The sequence below is a fragment of the Anser anser genome (assembly GCF_964211835.1).
Source record: "Anser anser genome assembly, chromosome: 26".
Taxonomy (NCBI): domain Eukaryota; kingdom Metazoa; phylum Chordata; class Aves; order Anseriformes; family Anatidae; genus Anser; species Anser anser.
In genome coordinates, this window is record NC_139747.1 from 5,504,522 (window position 1) to 5,527,888 (window position 23,367).

General features: G+C 44.5%; 2 protein-coding genes across 11 annotated transcripts in view; one reads left to right on the forward strand and one right to left on the reverse strand.

Moving 5' to 3' along the window:
• The window catches only part of AAK1 (AP2 associated kinase 1), a 90,066-nt gene extending 67,708 nt beyond the window's left edge, over positions 1-22,358 (forward strand). For 3 of the 10 annotated variants that reach the window (XM_083812074.1, XM_083812078.1, XM_083812080.1), the window contains 5 exons: positions 32-133; positions 1,770-1,871; positions 2,656-2,766; positions 6,248-6,352; positions 16,124-22,358. In XM_083812074.1, the coding sequence (XP_083668200.1) occupies positions 32-133; positions 1,770-1,871; positions 2,656-2,766; positions 6,248-6,352; positions 16,124-17,277 (1,574 nt within the window). In that variant the 3' untranslated portion in view covers positions 17,278-22,358. Of the gene's footprint in view, positions 1-31; positions 134-1,769; positions 1,872-2,655; positions 2,767-6,247; positions 6,353-7,862; positions 14,964-16,123 lie in introns of those variants that run through there. The other 7 variants (XM_083812083.1, XM_083812084.1, XM_083812085.1 and 4 more) reach the window with 6 other exon arrangements.
• The window catches only part of VAMP8 (vesicle associated membrane protein 8), a 500,499-nt gene that overhangs the window by 404,977 nt on the left and 72,155 nt on the right, over positions 1-23,367 (reverse strand). The gene's annotated exons all lie outside the window — the stretch shown is intronic.

Genomic DNA, 23,367 nt, shown 5'->3' on the forward strand with positions numbered 1-23,367 from the left:
CATTCCTTCCTCCTTTTCCTGCTTAACCCAGAAAAACTGATTGAGGGGCTCAAATCTCCTGAGACTGCGCTTCTGCTCCCTGATATCCTGCCTCTCGCTGACCCCTTCGGTAGCACGTCAGATGCTGTGAATGGTAACAATAAACTCAGGGTACCTCCTTCCCTTTGTCTGACACGGCATGCCTTGTCCTGCATGATAACTCTGCGTGTTTACCCTGTTGGGCTTTGAAAACAGCTGCTGATGTTGGCAAAATGCAATGTGGTAGGCAGCTACAGATTATACAGAGACAAATCTGCCTTATTTGGGAAACTGTGAGAATCACGATAGTAAGGCATGGTTGGGCTTTGTGTATTCTTCTGGTCATAGGTAGAAGAGAGTTAATTGTTGACTGAAGAAGATGCAAAAAAAAAATCTCTCCAATTCTTCTAAAGACTGTGTGTATGACTGTGGCCTGGGCACTCAGCCTGTCTGTCATCGGCCCTCAGCAGGAGGAGGAAGTGAGCGTTTGCTCTGGGGCATATTGTGAGAATAAACGTGCTGGGCTGTGATGAGCCCAAATGCAACAGGCTCCAAGGCAGTGTGAAGGTTTCAGTGTTGTAGAACCATATTTTGACCCGCTTGCCAAATGTACTAAAAACTAATGATTGCAGACTGCAGTAACTTGCAATCAGCTGCTCTTTCGGTTTTGGGTCCAAGCCAGGGTTTCTTGGCTGGCTGGCTGCAACCTTGTAGCTTTGAATGCAAAGGTAGGAAATGAGTCACCTAACTGTAAGACGTTTCTTCCTCTTGTAGTTCCTGGCAGTTGTCTGAATACTCTTAGATAAAGATCCTACGAGTCACGAAGAGACTGACTGCTACACAAACAAAAGTATTCATGGATCTCTCTTGCGTTGGTCAGCTAGACCATTTCTGATCCTAGCACTTGAATGCATCCTTGTTCTTCAATTTCACTTCTTGGCTCGTTACCTTAATTTTGGTCCTTGAGGAAGAGACCCAGACAAGCATTATACCTGGCTGTTGTGACTGTGTTGACAGCCATCCTGTCTGTCCCCCTTCCCTTTAAGGATTATATAAAAACAAATCTTTCGGTCCAGCCTGTGTAAGCATCTCCATCCATAATGGATGCCAGTGTTCAACAATACTAGGGACCAGTGTTTTCAGTAAGATGTTAAGTTCTAAAAATATATCACCTCTCACTGGGGACTACAAACTTTGCTTTGCTGAGCACTGCAAAATGAAAAAAAGATCTCACAGTCTTGGCTTTTTACAAGCTTAGCTGGGAACATGCTAAGGGCTTCACAGTGGGTTTGTTAATGATCTGTTACCTCTATTGCAAGGAGACTCCTCAAAGGTCAGTGGGTTTTTTTTGTTTGGTTGTTTGGTGGTGTGTTTGTTTGTTTTTTCCTGGAAAAGGTCCTTGCAAAAGCCTGCGGTTATTTGCCCAGCTCCAGGCCCTGTGCTTAGCTGCAGGGCAGGCATTAGTAGCCTTCAATTTCAGCCTTTGGATATTTCAAATTGCACACACACACACCAAAACAAAACAGAAAAGCTCAAAGCCAACAAACAATAGTGTCATAATCTTTTCTCACAGTTAAATTGCTATCAGTCTAACTTCAGCATCTCACTGCCAATGTAACTGACAGGTGTCAATGAGATCAGTGAGTCACTAAAGGGTTCAGACAACTGCCTTCTTAGTTCTAACTTCTGTGGTGTCTTGCAAACTAACCTCTGGATTCTCCTCTGCTCTGGCATTTTGCACATTTGGAAAGGAAAACCTGACGTAGCTGTTGAGAGTCTCATACCGGGCCTCGAGGCTCCATTGCCCCAACGCCTTGTGTCGCAGACTGAGTCGGTTGCTTCCAACAGAACAGGTTGGTGAGGTGGGAGGGTCTGTGGCAGCGCATGGGTGCATTGCACTGGGATGGGCTGTGTAACCTTGCTATAAAAAATCAGAGTATCTGCATGGACATAAGCATCTCTTCTCTCGCTGCTTTCCCCACCAGTGTAAACTGCACTTGCTGGTGTGTTTTTATAAGTGGGTGCTGCACGGTTCCTTAAAAGTCAATGCTGTTCGTTGTTTGAATGGTACAGTATTCCTTCAGCCCACTATTACAAATCTGTAGGTACCAGAGTAATGCCGTGATGAATATTTTGAAATCTGGAGCACTTGCAGATCTCCGTTTGTTCTGTAATGGTAATGAGCCAGTCATGTTCCTTTCTAATTATGAAGGTGTTGATCTGGCATCTTCTGCTGCAGATGTACTTGACATCTTTTCAGAGGTCTGCTGTGAAACAGCCAGTGTACTTAGTTTTGCCAGAGAGTCCCTGCAACTCTTTCCCCTCCATCCCCCCTATCTAATTTAATGTATTGCTTGTATGGGATTTCACTGTTGTATACTCTACTTCAGAGGGCAGTTATCACCAGCGAAACTGTGTTATATATTGATAAAGGTGTTGGAAATCCCTCTGCCCTCACTGCAGAGAAGTGAGAAATATTTTTCACTACAAAAAAGGACAGTTTTTTTGCTGGCTTTGCATCAATGCTCTCTTTGTGCACTAAGCGGACGGGAACAGGAATGTGCGAATATGAGCTTAACGGTGTTTGTGTCCTGTTTAATGCTACCTTGCGGCCTTGGGATGTTAACCTGGATTCAGACTCTCTCACTGGGGAAGACTCTCTGCTTGACTGTTCTCTGCTTTCTAACCCTGCTGCTGACCTCTTGGATGAGTTTGCTCCTGTAGCTTTCACGGCTCAACCTCACAAAGGTAAACTGTCCCTCCTATCTCTAATGCCTAATCAATCCCAGAAGTCGGTCTTCTGACATGAAGTGAAGCTAATACCAGTTTACACAAGCAGATGCTATGCTCCATGTCTAGTGGTGTTTTTTTTTTCTTCCCCCCCCCCCCCCCCCCCCCCCCCCAAGGCCATTGCTTTGTTTTTTTCCCAAGCTAGTGAAACTTGTAATGGGAATTGAAGCACTAAGGGGAAAATACAGGTTAATGTATTCAGCCTGATTGTAAATAAAGACAGGTGATAACCTTCCACAAGACAGAATGACATAGTGAGCGTAAAGGACAGGTAGGTTTTTGTATGCAACCCTTCTTCAGGATGGTGCGTGAATGCGCTCTTGTTTTGCCTTTTGCACGTATGATGTAAGACTTGCTTTTATGCTGTATTATTGAGTCTGGAAGGGAGCCTGATAATGATCTATACTGGTGTCACATGTTTCTGAATGTTGTTTTTTTTGTCTGTCGACATTCATGTCTGTAGCATGTGACTGAGCTCTTTCAGATCTGGAGGCTGATTTCATTTTCAGAGGTTATCAGGAGAAGGCTCTTGAGTCAAACTGCAGCAAAAATGAATGAGAGTCTAAGTACAATATCCAATTGAAAAGTGGAATAGTTTTACAGTAACACAAAACAGCAGAGCTGCAAAGAAGTAGACCATGTGTGATAATTCCTAAGAGTTGCAGATCCGCCCTTTATTATTTGAGCTTGAGGGGAATTATGAAAATACAGTGCGGTGGTCTGAGTTCTGTTCTCTGTTCCACTAAAAATCAAGAACGGAGGACCCTGGGAAACTGGATCCTGAATCAGATGACTTTTTTTTTCCAGGCTGCAGAGCATCCAGCTAAAATTTGGGCCTTCTCATGCACTGTAGCTGGAGTAGTGGCAGTGGAATAGTTTGAAGAGCTATCAGCTGACGTGTGACTTTCACGGTGAATTCTTTTGGCTCTGTTCTGGCACATTCCTGCTATGGGCTAAGGCAGTTGTGAACAGTGCCTCCCTTGAGGACAAGGCAAATGTTAGCAGATGATTTGTATAAGCCAAGCTTGCAGTGAATATTGGGTAGTACACCTCCACCTGAGTGGGAGGGAGGACCAGGACTTTTGTACTATTTATTGCCATGTAAAGACAGGCTCAGAGGCTTGAATGCTAACCATTTGGTGCCCCTTGACAGTGGGTTTTGCTTAGTTCGTTTGGTAAGTATCCCTATAGCAACAGAAAATGATCTGTCCTCAGAGGAATTGCTGTAAAACAGTCTGCAATCAATTTTTACACTTGATGGCACTTCAAAATGAGACTGTTTTTCATAGAGCTTTTGGGTTTAAACAAGCAGTTGTTCTAATTGCTCTTTGCTATAATGCACTTTCGTGCCACTTTATTTTGAGTAAATGGCTTGAAATATATGTCAAGCAATTATTACTCCATGTCTGGAACATAGCAAAGCCAAAACATTGTTGGTGTGACTTAATGAGAAAACAAATTAACGGACTTCTGCATGACTTCTCCCCGGCTGCCCTGCTGTTCCCTCTGGAATGAGAAAGGCTCGCATTTGACAGGGACAGTGAGATTTTAATTAGCAGGAGTAGGGGCAGGGGGAGAGGGAAGGGAGCAAAATATAAATATACTCTTCCAAAATTAATTTGTGACTTCTCTTCAAACACTGCTTTTATAGCTCTGGATGTGGCCATTAAGTATACATCTGTCCCATTCTTTTTTTGGTTTGTTTATCCAGTCCCGGCTTTGGTGTTGTAAAGCACCTATGAGGCAGATAGTGATATCCATAGGTGTAATCAGCCCATGGAACTGCAGTGCTGCAAGTTCTCAGTGGGACCAAGAGGACAAGAAAAAGCAGCTGTGTTTTGAACATGGCTTAGTGCTTCAGCCAAGGCATAGCATCCTTTCCTTTGTGCTTTACTAGGCTGTGTTACGCTTTGTGGCTGATGAGTTTTTGTTCGGCTTTCAGGATTTCTTAACCCGTGTTTGCTGAACACAGCGCTAAGCTGCATGTGTGTGAGAGAAAAGAGGGTTTTTTTTCCAGTTATAGTGATGTATAGTTATTAAGGCAAGCTCAAATGCTTTTGTGAATAGCTACTTCTTCCAAGGAGTTCTGCCCAAACTGGGACACTCGCCAGCCTTTCCCTCTCCTCAGGAAAGATAGTCCCCAACTGAGCTGTGCTCCTTGACTAGCTTCTTGTACAGCAAACTCGGGGGGTATGAGCAATTGTAATTATAAATGAAGTCAAATGGAAATAGGATGCTTTCAGAGGCTCCCAGCAATGTTGAGAGGAGCCACAAATAACTCCAGAGACATTGATGACAGGATGAGACTTTCTGTCAAGACCAAATGTATTTGGTTTTGATGCTTTTCAGCCTAGTCTTCCATAAAACTTGGTGTTTGTTTGTTTTTAGTTTATCTTTTTTTTTTCCTGAATCTGATCTTCCAGAGGACAAGGTATTTTCACAAGCTGGTTCTTGCATCATCTTACCCAAAACCTATTAGTGTATCTGTCAGCTTTAGGTAAAGAGCTTTTATTTTTGATCCAAGCCTACCAGGAATGTTACCGTTCCTTGGAAAACATCGACTTTTACATGTCCTTGCTATGCTTTCTGACATATTTCATGTAGTATTTGAGAACCGGATTTTGGAAGGTATTTTAGGTGTCTAAAGTAAGTAGTAGTGATGCACGGTTAGAGTGTGAAAGTCCCTAAAGGTATGTAATTGCTTGATAAGGCAGATAAATGTCTGAGCTACTGTGGAAGTAGTTGAAAGTGCCTCCCACCAAGTGTCTAATTCCTGTTGACATGGTTTAAAATCAATGGAATTATGTGCCAGAACTGCTCTAGTTGCCTTTAATATCTCTCTGTGTGTTTAGTTATATCTTGGACACTTGGAAATCTGCCTTTATATTGCATTTTCTGTTTTATCCCTGTGGGTAAAAATAGCTCAGGGGTTTCATCCACTGTAGATGGCTGGAATTTCTTCTGCATTTTTCCCAGCCCTTTTCTTCTCCCTGTACATGAGAGCTGGAACTGGAGAGACAGATTGCTCTGTCAAACTGCGCTAATATCTGATGGCGCCTGGATGATGACTTAGAATACCTTCAGTCCTCATCAGTTTATGCCCTAGGCTTTCACCACATCATTGAGCTCTGCCACTTGTTAAGCCTTCAGATTGACCAAACTTTATTTTGGTTCTTGTCACTTGGCTTGCCTTTTGATTTGGGTTTTGGTTGTGTTTTTTTTTCTTTTTTTCCCCCTCTACTTTGGTATTTAATTGCTTCTTTTATTTCTTACCTTCTTTACTAAAGGCTTACTGACTTTATTTCACCTTTTAAATGAAACTCCTTCTTCTAAACTCTGTCTCTGAAAACATTAAGATGTTCTAACACTTTTTGGCAATTTTAACCAGCTTTCTCTGCTATCTTTGCTTCTTTACCTCTGTTTCTCCTTTACACTGCAGAAGATACTAACCTGATAGCAGGCTTTGATGCTCCTGAGGGCTCTGAAAAAGTGACAGAAGATGAGTTTGACCCAATTCCAGTGTTGATATCCAAAAATTCACAAGGTAAGCCAGGATTTGGGTGTGGAAAAGGGAAGGAGAAAAGAAACAATGAACATATATTAGTTCTGGGGTAGTGGTACTACAGTACATGTGAAGTAATGCAAATCATAAATTGTAAGATATTATTGTTGTAGTGTTTAGTGAGCTCAGTCTTTCTCTGGTTTATATTGGCCCTGCAGTGTCTCTAGATTTTCTGTTTATGAGAAGGTTGCATGTCCAAAGAGATAGAATAGACATGCAAGCATCTTTAGGTCCCATGAAGTAATTTCTACCAGTCTGCCAGGCAGGGTACACTAATAGCTCTATGCCTAAAGTACAGTAGCAAATTCTTATTCTCTGGGGTTCTTATTTACTGTTTAAGCCAATGGAAGGAGGTCCTTTGACTTTTAAGTGAACTTGACATGAGGTACAAGAAAGGGAGGTGATAATAATCATTTATAACTCTGAGACTCCTGCCAAAAGCGAGTATTTTTATTTCTGACTAATGATTTTCAAAGGTGCTTGTGGGAACTGTGTGAGAAGCCTGGTAGGTGGTACCCACCTCCTTTGAACAGCTTTGAGTGTTTTTCACCTTTAGGACACAGACTGGAAAGTTTCTCCTTTTACAGTATTCCTGTCACCTGCATCACATTAATGTTGTCTTTGCAAACAATTTCAGCCTTATGCAAGGTTGAGTCTAAGGAGCAGTACTGTTTCCCTAAAACAAATGATACTGCTGAATTTTATAGCTCTTGTAGACAGGATTTTTCAGTATGGCCAATCAAATGGATCTTCTCTGTGTAGTCAAGCCATCAAAGGGCTTTGATTACAGCTTTTAGTATGCTAGCATAGGCCTAAAAATGTATTACAGAGCTCCCTTTATCTGGTTTTGGTTTTTAGTTTGGTAGAACTTTTTTGACTTCCCTAACTACCATTTTCATTTACAGCATGAGCATACTGTACACCTGCTCTGCATCTAATGCTAGTTTCCAAAAACTGGTGCTTATCAGAAAAAGTTCTGTGATACTAAACTCTGCTCCTGCAGAGAAAGGAGATTTCTACCAAAGTTGGGCCAAGATAGGCTACTTTGAATAAAGAGCAGCATCTCTCTCTTGAGAAAGCTCAACTCTCCCTACAGTGGATGGAAACTCAAAGATGCTTTTAAAACAGCAACTAATTTTTAACGTGTTAAACTTTGAACAGTCCTTTCCATTGGTTGTGGGAGTACTTAAAATTGTTTTATAGATCCTTTAGTAAGGACTGATTCTGCAGCTTGGATGTAGAGATTTCTGTTGGCACAGAAGCTGCTGCGATGTTTTTCCATGCGAGTCTAGCAAGCTGGGTTTGGAGGGGAGGGAGAGGGTGGAAGAGCGAGCAAAGGGAATGTTGCTGTCATGATGCAAGTAACGAGAAGAGCTTGAGCAGGTTTTCTGTTTTGCTTTGACTTTTTTTCTTGCTTGCTCTTGAACATCTGAAACTGTCGTGTGTGTGTGTGTCCTGTTCAATACTGAATTCCTATCTCTCACACTTTCAGGTGGGCATTCTAGAAACAACAGTGGAAGCTCTGAGTCCAGTCTTCCCAACATAGCCAGGTCTTTACTGCTGGTGGATCAGCTCATAGACCTGTAGCAGTGACACAGTAGCAGACGCAGTTTCTGTAACGTACCTAATCCTCCGTTTTCATTTCCAGAGGAGTTACCTTCAGTTGTGGTTCTTTTTGTTTTTTGTTCTTTTCCTTAATTAAAAGAAAAACAAATCTGCCAACAGGAGACAGTCACCCACCTTTCTCCCTGTCTTCCCATGCCCCACAAAAGATTCTGTCTCAGTTCTCCAGGTAGTCCTCTCTAAAGCTGGTGAAAACCTGCTGTGGTTCCTTCTGCACCTGTTTCTGCTAGCCCATGTCTAAAGAGAGCACCGTCATTAGCCACCCTGCTGAGATGTACACATAGCGTCATGGAAAGCCTAACTGTAAATGATTTAGATAATCATAGCTGATGTACGATCCCTGCATACAACAGACTCCTTTCTCCATATAGTAGCGTGTAAACAACTGTTTCAATCTTTTGAGTTTGTGTTTCTGGGTTTGTTTCTTGTTTTGTTCCTAATTTTCTGATGAATGGGCAGGAGGAAGGGGATGAGTGAAACTGGTAGGGACGTCCCTCTCCTGCAGAATACAGGTTAGGAGAGCTGATGTTTCTAAATTGCCAGTATATGCTTCAGAGGAGGAAAAAGCACTGAATTCTCCTGAAGTAGTCATGCCTAGTACCTCTGGTGATGGTGCATATGAAGAGAGTTTTCTGGACTGCCCCCAGCTAATTGTTCGCTGTTTAACAATCCTGCTTATGAATGAACTGTGCTTCCGTGGGATGGGGGTGGGGGGGAGCTCAAAAAAAAAAAAAAAAGGCCACCAGATTGTTAATGCTGCAAAAATGACCCTAAGTGAAATATAACAAGATTTTGAACCAAATATGTGTGAGTATGGCTGTGATTAGCTTTTTGTTGACCTTTTTTAGGCTGAAAAGGGCATTGTGGCAGCAGCAGATGCATTTTCTGTGACTATTTCTGTGTTTGACTGGAAAAAAAAATCCCCCCCCAACCTACTGTAAATTGTGTACGAAACAAATTGTCCTACAGTTGTCTGTCTACTTCAATCCTGATTTTAGTCAAGCATCTGGTATCTGTTCTGGGTTCCCTGTTTTCTCTTGTAACTGCATATAGTGCAAACCAGTTAAGTATGGAACCTTTTTCTTTCAGTAGATAAAGATTACTGTGGACTTTATTCCACTCTTCAGTCTTTGTGGATCAAGCATGCACTTGGTTCAGGTAGTTTGAAATAAGTGCTGCTACAATTTGATGGGTTTTACCTTTTCTTTTTCCCTTTACATGCTTAGTTTGTCAGCTAGCTGGATACGCTAAACTTGTTTTCATTGGTTTATGGTCATGAAGTCCGGAATTTCTATCTTGTATTTGAAAGCTCTTTCTGAACAGAAGGACTCTTCCTCTGTAGTGGAATAATTAATAGCTTACACTGCTAACCTTGTGTATGTGTATGTAGCTGTATTAGTAAAAGTGCAGTTTCCCATGTGCGAAAGTATGAACGACTGAAATATGTATGTACTGACCTCGCTAAGACGGAAAGAAATCAAAGTTCATGACTACTCCTTTCCTATCTCCAGTCTCTCCACTATTCCCCCACCCCAACGCTTAGGTTAACAAATTCTGTAAATAGAATTACCATCAATCGTGTCTGCTCTACATTACTCTTCTTTTAAAACCTACACTTAATAATAAAAGTATTGCTTAAGTGTGTTGTATCATTACATGTGTATACTGCACTTTCCAAGAGAAGCTTTACATGAGAACTATGGAAATGACCTTAGTAAAATTGTGGATAGAACTTTATTATTTTTTTGTTTTATATTCCTAAAGCACAGGCAAGCTGGACTGGAAACATGAAGACGCTATAGATAGAAAGCTATTGTATAGTCAGATACTGAGAATATATGAAAAGAGAATGGATTTTAAAAAGTAACCATCTACTGTATATTAGAAACAAAGATTTCTGTGAATTAAAGTACTTTTAAAGAATGTTTAAGATTTTAAATGGCACTTGTTCAAGGGTTCTGGAAAAATTATAAATGCACTGGGTTGTTAATAATGCTATTAAATAAGCAGATGTGAATGTTCATTTTATTGCTTTTTCAAGTAGCCATTCATGGATCTGGGTGGGAAACGCAATACAATGGAAGCATACATTTTTAGAGATGTCTGTTACCTAGACGTGCTTCATCAGAGAAGACTCTCCGCTTACTTGCTAAGTGAATGAAAAATGCAAGGAATGTGAAATGGGTGGATACGTGGGATTAATTTGAAGCTCTCCAAAAAATGTGATTGTCCTAGAGGCAGTAGGTTAGTATTTGTGTGCTGCTCAGAAGTTGAGGAGTTTGTGTGAAAGCTGCTATTGTGAAGGAACAAATTGAACTTTCAGCCGGTGTCCACATGGAAGAAGTCTGGTACCCAGCGTTCCTGAAATTGTGTCAGAATGGTTCTCATACAGCTATGGTTGCAACCTCGTTTGAAGCCATGAGAGGTGTTTCCTGTCTCCTTTTAAGGGTCAGATGTTGTTAAGTAACATAATATATACATGCAGACAGCAAACTTGCAGCAGAGTGATTTTCCTCCCTGCCTGGTATGTGCTGTTTATATATGCCAGGATGACAGAGGAGCACTTTTGCCCTAGTAGGCTTGAGCTTGTATTGTTTTGGGCATTGATTGTTTTGATGTATCCTGGTACTTCAGATGCAACCACAGTACACAAAGCAACTTTGTTTCAACTCAAGGCTGTGCTCTGGTTGCAAGAATAAATTCTGCTTTTGGGGTGGTGAGGTGTTAAAAGCAATAGCTGGAACTTAGATGTCAGTTCTTGCTGACTCTGAGTGGTCTTGAGTCTCAAACTGCCCCGCCTTTCAAACTCTTCCCCAGTTATTTAACTGGATTAGGACAAGTGTGTCACCCACAATTCAGAGATCAGCAAATTCGTGTTATGTCTGATGATCCACTGTCAGCTGCAGCCGTCCCATAGCCAGGTGGCTATGGCTTCCTGAATTCTGGCTGTCCAAGTCTTCACTGGGTTCCTTGGAACTTGGTCAAGTACGGGGTTACTGAAGGATTGGCACATGCCGCAGGAGCTGTGTGACCTGAAAACTTGGGCATGCTGGCAAAGGCTGAGAGATGTGTGGAAAACCTGTGGCATGGGTGGCTTTGTGGCAGATCTGCATCTAAAAATTGTTTTTAGAGGGACACTTTTCTTAAGAGCATGATGATGTCTATATTCCTGTTTGGAAGATCTCAAGAGGTCCTGTCCCCAGTGTATTCTTCAGTCTGAAACCTCACAGGGTATTGCCTCATGTGACTTTCCAAAACCACCTTATCTGAAAAGTGTTTTGTTTTTTTTTTTTAAATTATGTTATTAAAATGGAAGCTCAAATGTGATCCAGGCCAAAGACAGTTGAGCAAGTTTCAGGGGTACTGAAGCAAATGCAAGAAATGGAGCGTATAGGCCTCTGACTACAGAAAATGTCATCGAGCAGCGTGCTGCATGAGCGTTTGAAGTGTGAACATGCACATGCACGTGTCTGTATAAAATAAGTTAATCTTCTTGTTGGCCAATACAGTTTGTGGTTCAATAACTTGTATAGGTACCAGTCAGAGCTGGTAGGACCTGGCACAGGTGTGGGGGAAGAGTGAATGTACCATGGGGGAGTGCTCCAACGCATGAGGCTTATCAGTCCACTCAGCTACCAGTAGTCGGGTGAGAATTTCCCCCGTGACTTCTTTGAGATGTGGGCACTGCACATTAACTACAGCAGGAAATACGGACTTGGGAGGTGGGGGCAGATGGGGAGGGAGTGGTGGGTTGATTTTAGTGGTGTAGTAGACTTCTGTACCCAAGGGAAGTTCTGCTCTGGGGAGAGCTGTGCCTACGCACAGGAATGCAGACTCCATGCACGGTACCAAACCTCCTCGTTGCTCCTTGGGTGGGCTGCTTTGCTGGGTGGGTGTAAGGACATCAGTGATCTGCAAGGCTTGTGCCGTCCACAGGAGGGAGTTTAACCTCTAAAAACTCATCTGCATCTTAAAAATGACTTGAATATGTAATGCTTGGCTTGTACAAAGGAGGGTGAAAACCCAACAGCTGCTGTTAGTCTCCAGTTGGTTGGTCTAGTTCATGAACTGATGGAATAGCGTGTGCAGTTTGTGCCTTCAACACCTGCTCTATCTCATTTTGCACGGTGCAAACGACTGTGCAAGTGTGCCAAAACTAGAGCATTAAATTCCTCATCTTCTGGAAATTAAGCACCCTGAAGATGGTCCCGCTGTGCAGTGACTTGGGGCAAAACCATTTTGCTGCCTGAATTGGCCAGCGACACGGGAAGGGGGATGCCGACCTTCAGTGTCCTGCTTTGATGTCTGCTAACTGAAAGCCCTGTGTGGGGTGGCCCTGTGGTGATATTCAGTGACGATGCATCTAGAAATTGGAATATGCGGAAAAGCATCACCGTTTCAAGAATGGAGGAATGAGAAGTCTTTTCACCCTTTTAAAATGTCAAACCAGTAATCTTGCTTACTAGTAACTGATGATTTTTAGCTGCCTGTTAATGTGTTGAGACCTTCCTGACTTCAGCTAGATAAAATGAGGAGAGCTGGTCAAGAAGCAGCTTTAGACCCCAGAATGCCTCAGTATTCCTCTGATGTGTTCCTGTTTTGGGTTCTGATCCAGAAATGAGATAATCTCGATGACTGCTCTGCTTCCTTGCAGACCCTGTAAAAGGGAGAGTAATTCCCATCAGTTATTTCAGTACCTTGCCACGTCTGTGTGGTGTTTTCTATGAAAGACAGGACCCCTGTATGTCAGTGCTGTATCTCAAGGGTAAACAGTGTCTGCAGGTTGTTACCTGCATGTAAAATTACAACCCTTTTTTTGTGGTGTTTTGCAAGCAGTGGTAATCTGGAAGCCGGAGCTGCTCTGTGGCCCCCACCTCAAAAGGCAGGGTGTGTTCCTGGTGCACTGAGCCAGAGGCGCTTTTATTACTTAAATTCTCCCTTAGTAACAAAAACTTCCTTAGAAAGGGAGCCTGAGTATAATTGAGGATTTTATTTATTTATTTATTCATTCATTCAGATAATTGCTTTGTATCTGACCCTGGAATAAAAGCAATTACATACAGATGTTCAGGGGTAGAAAGAAACATCATCTGTAAGCACGAGCTTCTGTAAAGACTTCATGGAGTAACGTATGTGCTATAAAACTGAAGCCTTAATTGATGAAATAAGGGCTGCTTCCCAGCGAAGTACCTTGCGGATCCCGGGAGTCCTGGGGAGGAGGGGACAAAAGATGCAGCTGCTGCCCAGTGACAGCGTCCGGCGTGGTGCAGGAGGCCGTCAGCAATCGCTGCCTCTGCAGGAGCTGCGTCCCTTTAGCACGAGGGGTTGTGGGTGCTGTGTGGGTTGGTTCCAGCAGCCATCTGCCTGTATTGTTCCAGGCCTCTTGCAGAGCGTGCCTGTGGTGCGAACGGGAGCCCAGTTGTTGCAGAGAAGGGCCAGAGCTTCAACCAGAAAAGCACTTTATGAAATTTATGAGATTTGCCCTTTACAGTCATACTGTTAACGCCTCGTGGGGCAACCATTTCTCTCCTTTGCTGTAACACCAAACAAAACTGCCAAACCTTTTAATGTAGAGCAGCCCCTCAAGTGCTTCGTTCTCGATCATCTGTGATCGCAGACCTGCGCACCCATCCATCGGTGCTGGCCGACGTAAATTCTGTCATCCTAAAGGCTGTGCTCTGCGAGCCTCCAAGAGTTCATCTGCACAGGTTGTAGCTATGGCTGCTTATGGGAATCCCCTGACTTTTTCTTGTCTATATGTCGGGTTAGCACTAACAAACGGTTTATGTTTAGTGTTTTTTTTTGTCTGATTGGACATTTTTGTGCCTGAGCATAGCTCAGGCCTTTTAACATACAAGATTATTGACTGCAAGAGATCTAAGCCGTGGTCTGGTCAGTCACGCACCCAGCTGCAGTGAAATGCTCCATGATGTTGTCTTCTCCATAGTGATGCTGCCGTAGCTCCTCCTGAGACTGTAACTTTGCCTTTTGCTTCTCTTGGTGAAGCAAAATGAAGGAAAGCAAGAACATGGACATGGGGGGAAGCTGTCTGAGATGAGTTACCTTGAGGTGGTGTCCGGAAACCAGGTCTGCCTTCTTCAGTGTCAGAAAAATGCAATGTCAGGGTGTAGATGGTGCTCCTCTCCATCAGTAAGTTGCAAAGCTTCTCTGGTAACCTACTAGATTTTAACATTGCTGTACCAATTTTCATTGGTTTTAAATTACCATGTACCCTAGTCTCTTTGCTGTGTTGTCTAGCAACTTCAAGTGAAACCAGCTCCTAATTGAAGGCCAGAACGAGTTCCTACTTAAACATCACTTCATTTTTTCCCCAGAATAATTTGTAACTCCTGTACTAGCCTTAGCAAAGGAAAAAATTGCTTCAAAAAAAGAAAAAGAAAAAAAAAAAAACTCTCCACCAACTGGGGCTTATATCCTGTCAGCCTTTCTCTTAACTCTGTCCCAAATGTCATCACTTGCATGAACATAGATACAACTCAGGCACGTAACTCTTTAAAAAGAAAATTCTTCAAATGACTTGTTTGTGCTGTTCTTGTGAAAACTGAGTTGGTTTGCATTGGCATAATACTCACTATGATAAATGCGTTTTTGCTTTTCCTGTTTTCCTCTGTGTTCTATCTCAATGAGGACTGGGTAATTCAGAGGTGTTTGCGCGGTGTGGCAACTGGTCTTGGTCTGCTTCCACGTGTATTCTCGGAATCTCACAATAATACCTGGTAAAATACATAACCAGCCTCCTGGAAGAAAACACAACCATGCACACATCATTCCTGTAATCAACAGATTAGTATCTAAGGTTAAATCATTGCTGACAACATGGGTTTCAGGAAAGATAGATAGTATTTTTGTAGAGCAACATAAAGTGTTCACATATCTACACTGTCTTTATTTAGCAGTGTAATGTATTGCAGTGAATAGTTTCCCAATAAATAACAATTTTGATGCCTAATGAATGAGTACTGTCTTTAATTAAGAAATGGCTGAGAATGGGTTAACTTGCGTACGTCTACAGACTGTCAAGAAAAAGTGCCTTGCAGCCTGTGATGGCTGTGTAAGTTCAAACCATTAATCTGGGCAGAGTTTGGACATGGTAAAGCTATTTTGTCACCACAGGGGTGGTTGGATAGTACCTTGCTTGTCCATCGGTCAGTGGACACCAAACCACCTTGCCCCCCACGCCACCCCACCCGTTCTTCCTGCAATTCGTACTGCTTAGTTCTCATGTGCCTTTTTCCTATCCTTTTGCTAACATGAGTCCAATGACATACTCCTAACCTGCCAATAGTTCTCTGAAGGTAAGATATCTTCTGTTCTGTCTGTTGTGAGTCGTAAGGCAAAACCAACCCAATCTTGGGCTCTTGTAACTGGAGAAGAGCAGTTCTGCGAGCCTCACCCTGCATTGCCCTGTTAAACCAATGCAAAAGCAAGCCAGATTGCTATAGTTATGTTAGACACTTCATTTGAAATCATGGTATGGATTGTTTAAAATCACTTGTCTTGCAGTGGTTTAAAATAACGCTGCTATAGTTACCAGAATTCATTAAAAGCTACAGGCTGACATTTAGCAGATTGTAAGGCATCCCTGCGTATTTTACATGCCCGAGTGTGATTCCATGTATCTGTGGGATGGCTCACAGAAAGAGAGGCTATGCCAAGCCATACATCTGTTTATAGGGCACTCCTGAGGCGATAAGCAACAGTGCAGAATAAAATGACAAGAACAGTTTACTGAAGCTTCACCCCAGGCAGCAGGGCTACAAAGTGCAAACCTCTCTGATGGTCATGGTTGTGGGTGGCACAGAAACCTCTGTGAGTGGTGCTGAGTGTGCCCATTCGTCTGTCAAACATCATCCATCTCCTGAAAACTTATACTTGTGGTGTCCCTGAGTCGTGAGACTGTGCTGAGTTGTGTCAGCTTGCGTGCAGTAAATACCCTCCCTGGCATTTTTACTTTCTTTTATTTGCCCTCCCTCTCCGTCTCATTTTCCATGTGTGGTGGTGGTTTAAATCTGAACTTCATGACATTGCTTGTGTAATAAGAACTTACATTTGTTCTTATGACTGAAGAGATATAGGTTGTTGAGTAACACTCTTCTTTTGCATTTTTAGGTGTGCAGAGGGATCCAGCCCTATTTCCAGTTGTAGCTCTTGATCTCTGTAAAGGACCTTCTGGCAGTGATGGACTTGCTTTGTACAAAGGTCAGTCTGAGATGCTAGAGGTGAAAACCCAGCACAACTCAGAGTCAGACTACTTAGCAAGAGATGGTCCTTCAAGCAACAGCTCCTTCTACAGCAGTGAAGGAGAGGGGACAGACCATGAAGGAGATATTTTGGATTGTAGTGGGTCCAGGCCTTTACTGATGGATTCAGAAGAGGAGGAAGAAACCTGCAAGCTCGGCCCAGGGTTCCTGCAAGCTGGGCCCAGGGAAAGACGGGAGGCTTCCAAAGATGCCCACTCCCAATCTTCCCAGGTCAGAGCAGGGGAGATGCCATTCCCTGCCTTCCAGTCGCACTCTGGGGAGGTTTTTAATGAACCAGATGTTTTTGCCACGGCTCCTTTCCGAAGCTCGAGAAAAGTGCCTGATGAGGTGGATGTCTTTACCAAAGCTCCTTTCATCTCCAAGGGCAATATGGCTCACAGACATCCAGAAGAAGCAGATGTGTTTCTGAGAGCCCCTTTCACAAAAAAGAAAAGCATGGAAGAGTTGACTTCTCATAGCGTGCCTAAGGAACAGTTCACACCTCCTGTTTTCATAAGTCAAGCAGGCGATGTCCAACACAGAGCCAGCCCTCTGTTCCAAAGCCTGGATACAGCATTTCGTGGGTCCACGGCCTCGGCAAGACCTCAGTATCCCTCTGCAGGCTTTACTCAGCCGACCAATCTTCCTCCTTCTTCTGTAAGAGCGATGGAGGCCCAGGAGAACATCGCTTCTAAAGGTGTGCAGCCTGACCACAGCAGCATGCCCAGTGAGAGGAACCAAGGACAGGTGCTTCCACAAGAAGCCATCCTGGGCTCCATGGTTAACAAGCCTTTCCGTCCACAATCCTTGTCGAAATACTCCCGTCACTACAGTCCAGAAGATGGGCAAGGTCTTGAAGTCAAACCCATAGCTGCTTACAAAGTGGTTTCTCAGACCAACAGACAGGCAATAGCAGGATCTGTCTCTGTTGCCCCTCTGTCTTCCAGGACTACGGAACTGCCCGACGGGGATCCTTTTGCTTCAGCACCCTTTCCTTCCAAAGCAGGAAAGCAAAAGCCTTAATCTGCTGTGAGCTGGGAGGTGTGCTTCCTGCAGAACACCTCTCTCGGGACCTCTTAGTTGAATTGAATGACATAGCAATATATATATATTATTATTATTTGGTCAGAACTCTATTTGCAGTGATACATAGTTGAACCATTTTAAGTTATGTTAGCTAATCTGAATGCCTGGCTCTCAGGATCTTCATATCCTTTTCAATTGCTTCTTACCTTCCTCCTCTCACTGCCTTCCACGCCACCCTCAGTTATTTTTAGATGCTTTTCCAAAACAGTAATATTCCATACTTTCTGGCTGGGGAAAGGCGTTATAAGATGAATTAGAAGGCTTATTCATTACAGAGCAAGTCAAGCGGGACTGGCTCATGCTCTGGCAAAGAAGTGATTTCGCACGTTGAAGGGTTATTGGGACTCCATTCCCAGCAGCGGGGGTTTCTGGAGGACAGCAAGGTGACATGTTCTGCTGCTGGTAGCACTGGCAAGCTTGGCAGCTGAGGCTCCAGGGTCATTCTCTCACGTACAGTGCGTGTTTGTGGGTTTTTATGCACAATACGCAATGCCTAGCACCAGGTCTATGCAGTGCAGAGGTGAGCAGAACCGTGGCAGTGCGCGTGCAGCACCTCTTAGCTCGCTGCCATGTGCAGAGCGCAGTGTGTCAGCGCCCGGAGCAGTCGGTAGGAGGACTCGGTGACTTCCACTGCTTGTCTTTCAGACGCTCGAGAATTGAAACTTCAGCGTAGCAATCTGTCAGGCTGCTACCACTGCTGTTACTAGGAAAATCAAAAGATCAAGCAAAACTTTGACATGCATGTATCTTGTCTGGTTTATGCCAAAGCGTAGGACCCAGAAATTTGCTGTTGTTGTTGTGAAGGAGAGAGCCGTGCATTATTACAGTATTAAAAATATGCCTGATGGAAAAGTTTATTATGGAAACAACCTGACAGATGTCCTGATCTGCATACCTCATTTGGTGTAATTCTGCATTGGGTGCAATCCGGTTAGACTGATATATGCTAGCAGAGAACTTGACTCTAGATTCATCAGTTCTGCCTTTTGTTTTCTTATCAATCAAGATGAACCCAAACAAAATCTACTCAGTCTTCTCTGGTAACATTTGCCCTACTTCAGAAATCTTGTGCTTCCTACCGTATTCCCAAAGAGAAAGACATCTTCTTCCTGTTTGTTCTGCCATTGACGTAGTGAATCCCAATATAGTGTTTGGTGGGAAAATAGTCTGGAAGGTTTACTCCAGCTGTTTGTCACCTGCTGGCCGCTAGGCAGAAATAAAGTAGACTTTGCTCCCCTCTCTTCACAATAATACGAGGCAGAGATAAGAGTGAAACCTCCTGCCTTTGTTTCTGCAAAGTGCCTGTTGCATTGCTTGTCTTGGTCCTGCTATTTCTGGCCAGTGGCAGCTATGTATTTGTAAGTGTTGTCTGGTTTCAAAGCATGCAGGTGCAGGGCTCTTTAGGCTCGCAGTCACTCATGCCTCTGTAGTGCAGTGGTCCTCCGTCCTAACAGGTGCTGATGCTGCAGAAGGTCTCCCAAGAACAATCTCCAGTTGTTTTGTTTGCAAGGGCTTCCCCATTGACTCCAGGAGTTTCTGCCAAGCCCCTCGAAAGCCTTGCAGTGACCATTTCCCAAGTGAATTTGATCCTTATCCTGTAAGCTGGAGCCTTGCGTAAAGGATAAAGGACAGATTTTGCCTTTGGGGCTCTCTCAAAAGTGGCTTTGAGCTTTTGTGGGGGAGTTGTTGGAGCTGGCTGCTGAGGTAGGTTGCTGTGGTCAGGACCTGCTGCGAATGGAGGAGGTTTCTGTCCTGCCCTCTTACCGATGTGCTTGTACTCAGAAGATTCGGGACTACTGTCCCACTAGGGGAGGGAAGGGCTGATGTATCTCCTTGTAATGTGCTGGAGTCACACCAGTGAAAGCTGCTGCAGCCAAATTCAGTCTAGTTTTTTGGGGAAAAAAAAAACAGACACCACCTCCATCCATAGCTTTGACTAATGTCCAGATAATAAACATCACAGGAACTCAGCGAGCTTGTTACAGATGCACATGAAGACTGCTCAAACAAAACAGAGCAGTGCACGTGAACGGGAACACAGTTCAGGTCTCTGCTGAATTTTCAGCCCTGCAGTAAGGGGAGGGTGGATGGAAAAGTCCGGAGCACCAGGAGATGACAAGCAAAGCATGTGCAGATAGGAGTTACCGACTGCTCTGCGTTCCCCATCCCCTCCCCAGTCTCAGTTCCCTTCCAAAACCTGCAGTTGCAAGCGATAAGCCAAATGTTACTGCAGGGAGCACTCAGCATTGGGTTTGCCTGGAAGACAGAGAGAGAAAGTGGAACTGAGGTGTTGAAAGCCCTGCGGAGGGGAGGGACAGCTCTCGGAGGCACGGAGGCTGTGTGCAGCTGGACCTCCTGCCCTGCTCTGCTGCATAGCCCCGGTGTGCTGCTGCTGCAGGTGTGTTCTTCCCGTGCTCCTCACCGCCTCTGGGAGATAAAGTGCTGCAAAGAAATTTCTGGGTTTCCCTTAAGACCTTCAGTGAAGCCAAAGCTGTAGTTCATTGCATTTTGTTGTCGTTGAGTTTTCTGTTCAAATACATACCCGAGAGTGATTGACCGTGCAGGTTGTTACTGGATTGGATCAGTGAGAGATGCCAAGGAGGACCGTGATATCAAACTGTGAAATGCAGGGGATACCAAGAAGGCTAAGCATGAGGGTGTAGATTTGTTTCAGCACACGGCTGTGCCGTGGCTGTGCATGTGGCCAGCAGGCTGAATTTGGCCTTAATCTGTTAAATTCACTTGGGAAGCCATCGGAAGGACGGTCAGGGCTTGGCGGTGTAGGGATGGATCTGTGCACTCAGGATATGCTTTGCTGGAGTAAGCAGGTACCACATATAAATAAGATGTGGGCTCAAGGTATTACCTCTGCTAACTGGATTCATGTTCTCCTTACTTTCTTTCTTTTTTTTTTACTTGAAAAGTGGCTTTTGGATAATTCTGTGAAACTTTTTACAATGCCACATCCAGGTCTCACGTAACAAAAAAAAAACAACACACGTGTGCTCACATCAGTGAGGCGGAGGTGAGCCCTGTATCGTTCAGACCTCGCTGTCCTGCGCTGCCAGCCATGGGAGGACGGGGAGCACGCAGAGGTGCAGCTGGGTGCGAGGGCTCACCGGCAGCACGGGCTCAGGTTGGGTCAGGCTGAATTTCCAGCTAGCATTTTGGCAGCTTATGTTCCTCAAGCACTTTATGCAGAGCAAGCTAACCATGCCCCAGAAACTAATGATCCTGCCAGCATGCATCTAGTGCTTAAATGGTTTAAAAATATGTGGGGGGCGATGGGGGGAGAGCTTGTTTGAATCTGTGTGTGAGCTATGAAGGAATGGGACTTCGGGTTGCAGTCAGAAAATTGAATTTCAATACCAGTTAGTCTGATACCATTCTAGTTTCCAGCCTATATTCCTCCTAATCCTGCATGGCCAGTACTGCAGCTTCAGCATGATGTATTGTAAGTGGAAATTTCATTTCCTTATTTTATGAAGCTACAGTTTCTAATGCTCATGGAGTAATAGTGCCTATAGCTTGCTTTGCCACCTAGCTGATGTTAATGCAGTAAGACTGGTATGGCCTCAATGCAGCATTTTAAAGTCAATTTTCTGAACAGAACCACTGGTTTCACCTTTTTTAAAGCTGTAGTAAATTCTGCCAGCTGCCCTGGGTCTCCTAGGAGACCTCATGGCCAGAGGGACGCAGTTACCACTTCAGTCCTGTGACAATCTTAGACATGGTTCTTATCCATTGCCAACTTAACTTGAATGCACTTAGAAACATAGCGCTTCAAAGCAAGTAAGCAGAGTTTCTGCATGAAAAAAAAAAGGGGGGGGGGAGAAAAAAAGAAAAGAAAAGGCAACAGGCTTTGCTCTCTGTGCCTCCTTGCTGAAACATTTGCACAAGTGCACATACTGGGACCAGCCGCCCCAGGGTTCGCCTGCTGCAGCCTGCTGCAGTATTTTTGGGACTTCTCCCCATCTCTCATCTCAGCACTAGTCATGTGTGGCGTTCAGTTTACAATCTTAGTCTCTTGAAGCCAGCACACACTCAATCCGTACTGCATGGTATGCATGCAGCACGTCGGTGATGTTAAGCTCGTGACAGCAAACCCGCGTGAGCAATCATGATGCGCGCTGCCTGGAGCGCATCTTCAGAGTGACTTAATCAGGCAAGACAGAGCGCGATCTGTTTAATTGCTGAACTCTCAATCACTCCAAAGTGGTAATCGGTTACTTTAACTCAGCTTCCACCAAAGACTCTTGTGTTGGGGAGTTGAATTTTTTTTTTTTTTTTCACGGTGTTAAGGCCTTTCAGTACACCAAAAGACTCCAAAGCATTTTTAGAGCAGGTATCTTGACAGTGAAATCTTGTTCCAGTCTTTGAAATGCATTCCTGAAACCTGATCAGCTCTGTTAGAGTTTCCAAAAATAAGCCCCGGCCTGTAGTTTCCGTTGTGCATAGGGTGAAGGTTGTCACACACGGCTAGAAAAGCCCCCCTGAGAAGTGGGAAGGATGGTGGTGACCCGGCAATCTGCTGGTCCCCTATCCTGACCCTACTCTCTCTTCCGCAGCAAGGGAGAGTGAGCTGCTTGCGAGCACAGGGAGGGCAGGGGGCTTTCTGTGTCTCTGTGGTCGGGGCTGGGAGCTTGATGCAGGAAAACACTAGGGGTTGCAACTGGTTGAGCATCTCCGCACACCACATCCAGCAGTGAAAGCAACTCCTACTGTCAGTGGAGGAGCATTGTCTCCGCGTGGAGCGGAAAGCTGGAGCTGCAGGTGTTCGTGGCCTCTGCTGACTGTGATGAGCAATCTCTGTGATTTATGTTGCAAGAGCAGTGTTCTGCTTGAACCACGTTGTTATTAAAGTGATTCGTAGCGGTCTTGGAAATACCTCTGACTTGCAGATTGGTGGAGTTGAGTGTTGCACTCTAGGTGTGATCGTCTGTTTCTGGTAATCACTATGAAGAAATGTTCAAGTTGTAAACTTATGTACATTCTATTAAAACTGTACCTGATTACAATACCTTGTCTCTCCTGTGCCTTCTTCTCCTCCCTCCGTGCAAAATATTTTTGCTAGATAAAAAGACTTATTTTTAATGAGTTCTTCCTGCTAAGGTACTGAACTCTGTCCCGGCTCTACTATTTTATTCGGCAGTTGCAAAGTCAAACTGATCTTTTAAGCTGAGGATATTCCAGCTTAATGGGGGCCTTCATGGCCAGGGCAACGCTGTGGTGGCACAGAGCTGTCGAGCCCCCTGCAGACACAGGAGCTGCTGCAAGGGAGGATGCGCAACGAACCCATGCCCAAAGAGGACGCGCTGCACACAAATGGAGGGGTCGGTGAGCCATGGCTGACGTGCTGCACGGGGCGTCCCGAGCTGCACGTGTGTGCTGTGGGAGGCGGGGGGGGCTGGAACTGGGTTTTGGCAAAGCACAGGGAAAGCGTGCTCGCTGTGAGCTCTGCAGCGTGCCAAGGCACAGTGAATCCAGCCAATGCAGCAAGGAATCGCTGAAATGAAGAGCTGAAAGTTTGTTCAAGGAACGTTGGTGGGACTTTAGGTTGTATTACTTAATTGTAATGGAATAAGCAGGCATAGTTGGCCTAATGTAAGTGGCTTTCTGGTCCAAAACTGGCAGGAATATAATTGCAGCCACACAAACTGGCATCTGTTTTTCTGAAAGTGCAAAAGTCTCCTTCCTCCCAAGGGAAACTCTTCTTCCTCTCCTTCCTTAGGCAACAGCCCTGGGGTCCACAGTGGCTGCAATCTGCAAAATCAAGAGCTTCCCACCCCAAAAATCACGCGATCAAACCAAGTACACGACCTCTAACTTCTGCAGGCATTCTCAGGAAGGGCATTCAGAAGCGGGCTGGATTCACAATTTCTTGTAACGTGGAAAAAGAAAGGCGTTTTGTGTGTCATGGGCTTCCTCGCCGCGGGCTGGGAGTGACACCCGGCCTGCTCCGTGCTTCCAAAAACCGCTCGGGGAACCGCTGCTGCTCCTCCCGGGTGGGTGCCAGGAGCTTGGGCA